Source organism: Monopterus albus, unplaced genomic scaffold (assembly GCF_001952655.1).
Source record: "Monopterus albus unplaced genomic scaffold, M_albus_1.0 scaffold194.1, whole genome shotgun sequence".
In the NCBI taxonomy this organism is placed as follows: Eukaryota; Metazoa; Chordata; class Actinopteri; order Synbranchiformes; family Synbranchidae; genus Monopterus; species Monopterus albus.
This window is the reverse complement of record NW_018128074.1, coordinates 1142068-1147694: the sequence shown is the minus strand read 5'-3', so window position 1 is coordinate 1147694 and position 5627 is coordinate 1142068. Positions and strand designations below refer to the sequence as shown.

Sequence of the window (5627 nt, the reverse complement as noted above, 5' to 3'; positions counted from 1 at the left end):
CAGAACACGGTCAGCAGAGGTGGAACAAGTAGCTCTGGCCCTTTAAACGTTCATGTACCAACATGACAATATAGGCTGTTCCATTAGAAGCACAACTCCAGGAAAGTGTAGGCTTCCAAAGCTAAATATAGGCCTGCTTAAAGCATTAAAAGTAAACATTTACATACTATACATTTAGATAGTAAGTGTGTAGAAGCAGCATTTTAAAACTGGGGAGGTGAAGCTATGGGGGCTGGGCCCCACACAAAGGATCCCAAGATAAATCTGAGGTGTCCTGCTATTTAAATGTTTATTATTAATAACTTTCCTCTAATCTTTGCTCTTCTGTGAAATATTGGATAGAATCCACATTTACATCTTTGGGCCCCCAGCAATTATTTTAATCAAACCATCTGAGAAGCTTAGAGAGGAAATGTCTCCTTGGTGAAACTGTTAACAACCCAGAGACATCTGAAATGCAAATCGTGGCCCCAAAGAGACTGTCACAAGTCAGAAGAGTTTTAAATATTATTTATTTTGGCAAATTTCACCCCATCTGCTGCAGGAACACAAGTGAACATAATCTAATGTCTTGTTCTTTCTGATCCAGAGTTAAAACACCCAAGGATGTGGAGTTTACAATTGGAGACTATTGTAAATTATTCACATTTGAGAAACTAGAACATGGGAATTTGGGCATTTAAAAATATTATAATGATTTAGTTGTCATCAGACTTGTTACTTTGGAGTTAAATTTCCATCAGCTGACAAATGGCTTAATCAACAGATCATTTCAGCTTCAGAGTACTGGCTGGTTTGTGCCTGGGGAAATAATGACATCATGTATAATCAAGGTCATCGGGGGCCCCTGTAATAAATCTGGGCCCCAGGGAACCTTAGGAGATTAACCCAGCCATCACTGGGGTAATGGGCCTTGATCAAGGACAAATCTAAACATCTACCCCCACTGCTCCCTCTAACACTGCTTGTATGTCTTCAGCTTTTCGTGTAAAAGCTTTACCTGGAAAAGAACAACAGATAAAGGATCAAACTGTAGCCAACAGTAATCCTCCAATACAGTGGAATGGTTTGATACTGTATATATAGTATAAATAGTATAAACTAGCATAAAATGGAAATACTCCAGCAAAACTCTTTGTACTGCTAAAATAAAAGTACTTCAAAACTGTTGTGGCAAGAAAATGAAAATGAAACCTTTGCAACAATCTACATTTTCTTGTAGAGTCTTAAAACATGGCCAGATCATCACATATGTTACAATCATGAAGAAACACAGTCTTGTCCAACTAATAGCACACAACTCATTCCATTGTCCTCAAACTGAATTCATCAGTTAAAGATTCACAGTGTGAAAAAGAGCGTGAAGCCCTCGGCTCATGACATCAATCATCAACCCTGGAGTCCAACCACTGAAACCAGAGCAGAGAAGGTTGAAGGTTCGAATCTCGGTGCTGGCAGTCCACGTGTCGAAGTGTCCTTGGGCAAGACACTGAACCCCCCCTCGTTGCCCCCAATGGTTAGAGCCATCGGTTGAGGTGGCGCTGCAGATGGCTGCCATCGGTTCTGTACCGGAAACAAATTCCTTGTAACATACTTGGCCAATAAAGGTGATTATCCTTATCCATAGACATGGGCGCCCAGACTCCAGAAGCACAGCTCAGAATCATCAGTGACTTTTCCACTTTAAATTCAGCAGTCGAGCAACTCTCCACCATGGCTTAAAAGAAAAGTTCCATTTAGATATCAAATCTAAAACTGGATGCTTGAACACACCTTTGTAAGCTAACGGGATATTTCTGCAGCTTCTGTGTTTAAATGCTATGTTGAAGACACTTTGGTGTCTCACCATCAATCTGTGGTGGAGCAGCAGACTGAGCCTCTTTCGTCTTCACGTGCCCTGGACCACAATCTGATCAGTCTGGGGTTTTTTATTTTTTATTTTTATACTGCCTTCACTTCACTTCCTGTGTGTTTCTGCTGCTGCTGAGAATTTGGAGTCACAGTTCCTCTTTCACTGCAAATCAGCTGAGCCAGCACCCCTGGTGAAGCTCTGCTAGCTTGCAGCTCGTTTATAGCAAGTATTAGCTACACTTGTAGATTGTCGAAGGCCGTCTCAGAAGTACTGATCCTGTGAGTGTGACCGGAACATGACGAGCACATTACCAGCTTCATCTGTTGCCTGATAAAACATATGATTAAGAAATCATCATCATCATCGGTAGTCTTGTTCAGAGTCAGCAGTTCTATCCCAGATACTACGAGCAAATCAGAAACAGTAAACATTTAGAACTGTTTCACAATTATTAAAACATCTATAAAATATTTAAGACACCTAGCAACATTTTCAATAAGGCAAAAAACCAACACAAAAATAATGAAAATGTACTAAAATTTAATCATTCATAAAAGCTGGAAAATCACCTGTGACAGGGTAACAAGAAGCAGTAGACTCGGTTTAGTACAACATTTTCAGCCTCGAGACAAATCAGAATACACCGTTTTCCCCCATCAGTCTATAAAATACTAAATTTCCTTAGCTTTATTATGCAAAAATGGAAGAATATATTATGGGAAACATGGAAGGCTTGCAGCTCTGAATATAAAACAGTCACTTAGAAAAGATGTTATCAATACACATCCCCGTAAGTAGGAGCAACTAACTTATGGACAATGACGCATCTTTGTTGACACCGTTAGTGCAGAAATGTATGAGAAGGCCAACATTTCACATGGAACTGTCACAATATGCCAAAGATTATGATTAATATAACATTTTAGTTCTCATATATGGATTTAAACCCATGGTTTTGTCTTTCTCACTGACATTTCCAACAGAAAGACACCTTGGAGAAAAAAAGAAAAGATGAAAAACAGTTGTCATCAGGCTGACAATATGAAAAAAAGATGGATTTGCCATTAAAAAGCAAAGAGCAGCATCTTGAGAGTATGGGCCATCTCCAGCCATTTTGAGAGTGGTGAAGTATCCGTCAGCCCTTTTCAAAATATTCTGGAGAGGACTTGGAATGCTGGTACAATCCACTGGGAAACCGTTAATCATGACAAGTTTCTGCAAGCAAGGAAAAAAAAAAACCAACATCATCAGCACAAGTGACTGTAAATGAGGTGAAAGAACTGAAGCAGTAAAGTTGCAAACAACTAAATAAAGAGCTGGAACTAACTATGTAGCTCCATAAATCTGAAAGGAGCTGCAAATTCAGGTGATAACTCTCCGTAGGCTCATCAGTACGAGTGAACCCCCTTCAAGTTGTTTGATAAACACCTGAAGATTTCAGTGAACCTCACAGGGGCGAGAATGACCCATTAGAAGTTATAGTCACTTAGATAAACTCACTGAACCTATCACATCTTCTCTAGCCGTTTTAAATCAGAAGCTAAGAACTGATCGATGTCCAGCAGTGGACAAGCCACATGCAGTAGCACTGGGACAATGCCAGTTACAATGCTCCAACAGCAGGTGGAGCCACAACATTCATTACAGGCTGACAACCTCAGATATTTACATAAAACCTTACAAACTAACTGCAGTGACTGTTGACGTTGATTCCAGGTTTCCCTAAAATCAACCTTCCATTCATCAGTACATCTTGAAACAAACTAACTATAACTCGCTGTACCACAAGACTACAACAGGTTTTAATTGACAATTCCCTGCCAGGAGACTTAGATTACTGAGTCATCACTGTTTCAAATATACCAAAGATGCTTTCAGTTCACTTACTGAGTTCATCCTGTTATTACAATGCACTGCCTGGTATTCTTCTGTCAAAATTAATGAAATTACTTGGATAATTACTGCAGTAGACCTCTAAATATTCAATTAGACTCCAGAGCTGAGCGAGCAGCGGGAGCGCATGACGCCCACTCACCTGGCCGGGAGCTGCTGTGGGCGGGCATTTTAGAGCAGTGTGCAACTTGACTTCTTTTTTGTCTTCTTTTCCATCGGTGTTTTTCTGTTGATCTGTCGCACCAGATCATAGAAAATCTACAACAGAAGAACATTTTTCCTCAGCCATCACAGTACTTTGAGCTCACAGCGGAAAGCAGCTGATGCCATTTTAACCATTTCCTCATCAAATGGGAGTATGAGCTGCGTAGGGAAGAGGTTGTCAAAACAAATCCACTTCTGCTGACACAAACGTTCGAGTCGGACTTTCACATGGTTTCACTTTCAAAAGATCAGTCTCCATTCAAGCACCATCGAGAACAATCGGGCCTCTCAGGAAATTATTAAAGCTATATATTTAAATTTTGGACAAGATGATGAGATCACACTGCTGTTGTGTTTGTAAGAAGCTAGACATGTCAAGTTTTGATCACTTCAGTAACCCAGGGGACATCTACAGGCAAAAGTAAGGCGCCATCTGGTAAATCCTCCTTTATTTTAGGTTTTTTGGTGAGGGAGGGGTCCATCAACATGTGGGCCTCTCCACCCCACTGTCAAATGGAATCCACCCTATCTTTTCATTGCAACTCTGTAATGTTGTACTGAGATTTGGGGAATTATTGCTTTTCAAGACAACGGTAACAATTTCACACTATAATGATTAAACTAATCTGTTCACATTCATTATTTAAACAATATTCATTTATAATCCACCATATACACACTACATATATATAGACACGCCATTTACATACATAACATTATACAGTATTATAATACTATTCCATATAATATTGTTGTTTTATCATTGATTATGTCAAACTAACTAAAGACTTTCCTTTTTGATAAAGCTTAAAGTCTAATCTTAAAGGTAGAGAGGGTGTCCGCCTCCTGAACTGAGACTGGGAGTTGGTTCCATAGGAGAGGAGCTTGATAGCTAAAGGCTCTGCCTCCCATTCTGCTTCTGTGGACTCTAGGAACCACAAGTAAACCTGCACTCTGAGAGCGAAGTGCTCTGTTAGGATGATAAGGCTCTACGAGGTCTTTAAGATATGATGGAGCCTTGTCATTAAGGGCTTTGTATGTTAGGAGAAGGATTTTAAATTCTATTCTGAATTTTACAGGGAGCCAGTGGAGAGAAGCTAATATGGGAGAGATATGATCTCTCTTGCTAGTTCCTGTCAGTACTCTGGCTGCAGCATTTTGGATTAACTGGAGGCTTTTTAGGGACTTACTAGGACATCCTGTTACTTCCAGTCTGGAAGTAACAGGTGCAAGGACCCGATTTTCAGCAACATTTTCAGAGAGGATGTTCCTGAGTGATACGAGGCACTGATTTGTGCTATATATCCCTATATGGATAAACATAAAATAAAATAAATATACCAAACCAGCCCTATGTAGTATTAGGACTTACCTCATTAACATTGATCTTTGATTTAGCTGAAGTCTCTAAAAAGGCACAATTGCTCCACTGTCGGGCCAAGTTCTGACCCTGCTCCTTGCCGACCACGCGCTCGTCTTCCAGGTCACATTTGTTTCCCACCAGGATCATAGGAACCTGATTGGTTCACAGAAAATGTCAGAGGTTCAAGATTCAAAGCAGCATCTTGATCAGTTACACAGCAAATATGAACAAATCTGATCATGATCTCATATCCAGCAGACTATGAATAACTAAAGCTCACACTGAACATGCTGTGCGTGTGTATATATATATATA

The 5627-nt window shown here is 40.0% G+C and overlaps 1 protein-coding gene across 1 annotated transcript in view; it reads right to left on the bottom strand.

Moving 5' to 3' along the window:
- Positions 1–2524: 2524 nt before the first annotated feature.
- rap1aa (RAP1A, member of RAS oncogene family a) overlaps positions 2525–5627 on the bottom strand; it is a 9230-nt gene continuing 6127 nt past the window's right edge. The window contains exons 4-6 of the mRNA XM_020617793.1: positions 5322–5471; positions 3888–4003; positions 2525–3067 (exon numbers count right to left, since the gene is read on the bottom strand). Of these exons, the coding sequence (XP_020473449.1) occupies positions 3917–4003; positions 5322–5471 (237 nt within the window). The 3' untranslated portion in view covers positions 2525–3067; positions 3888–3916. The remainder of the gene's footprint in view (positions 3068–3887; positions 4004–5321; positions 5472–5627) is intronic.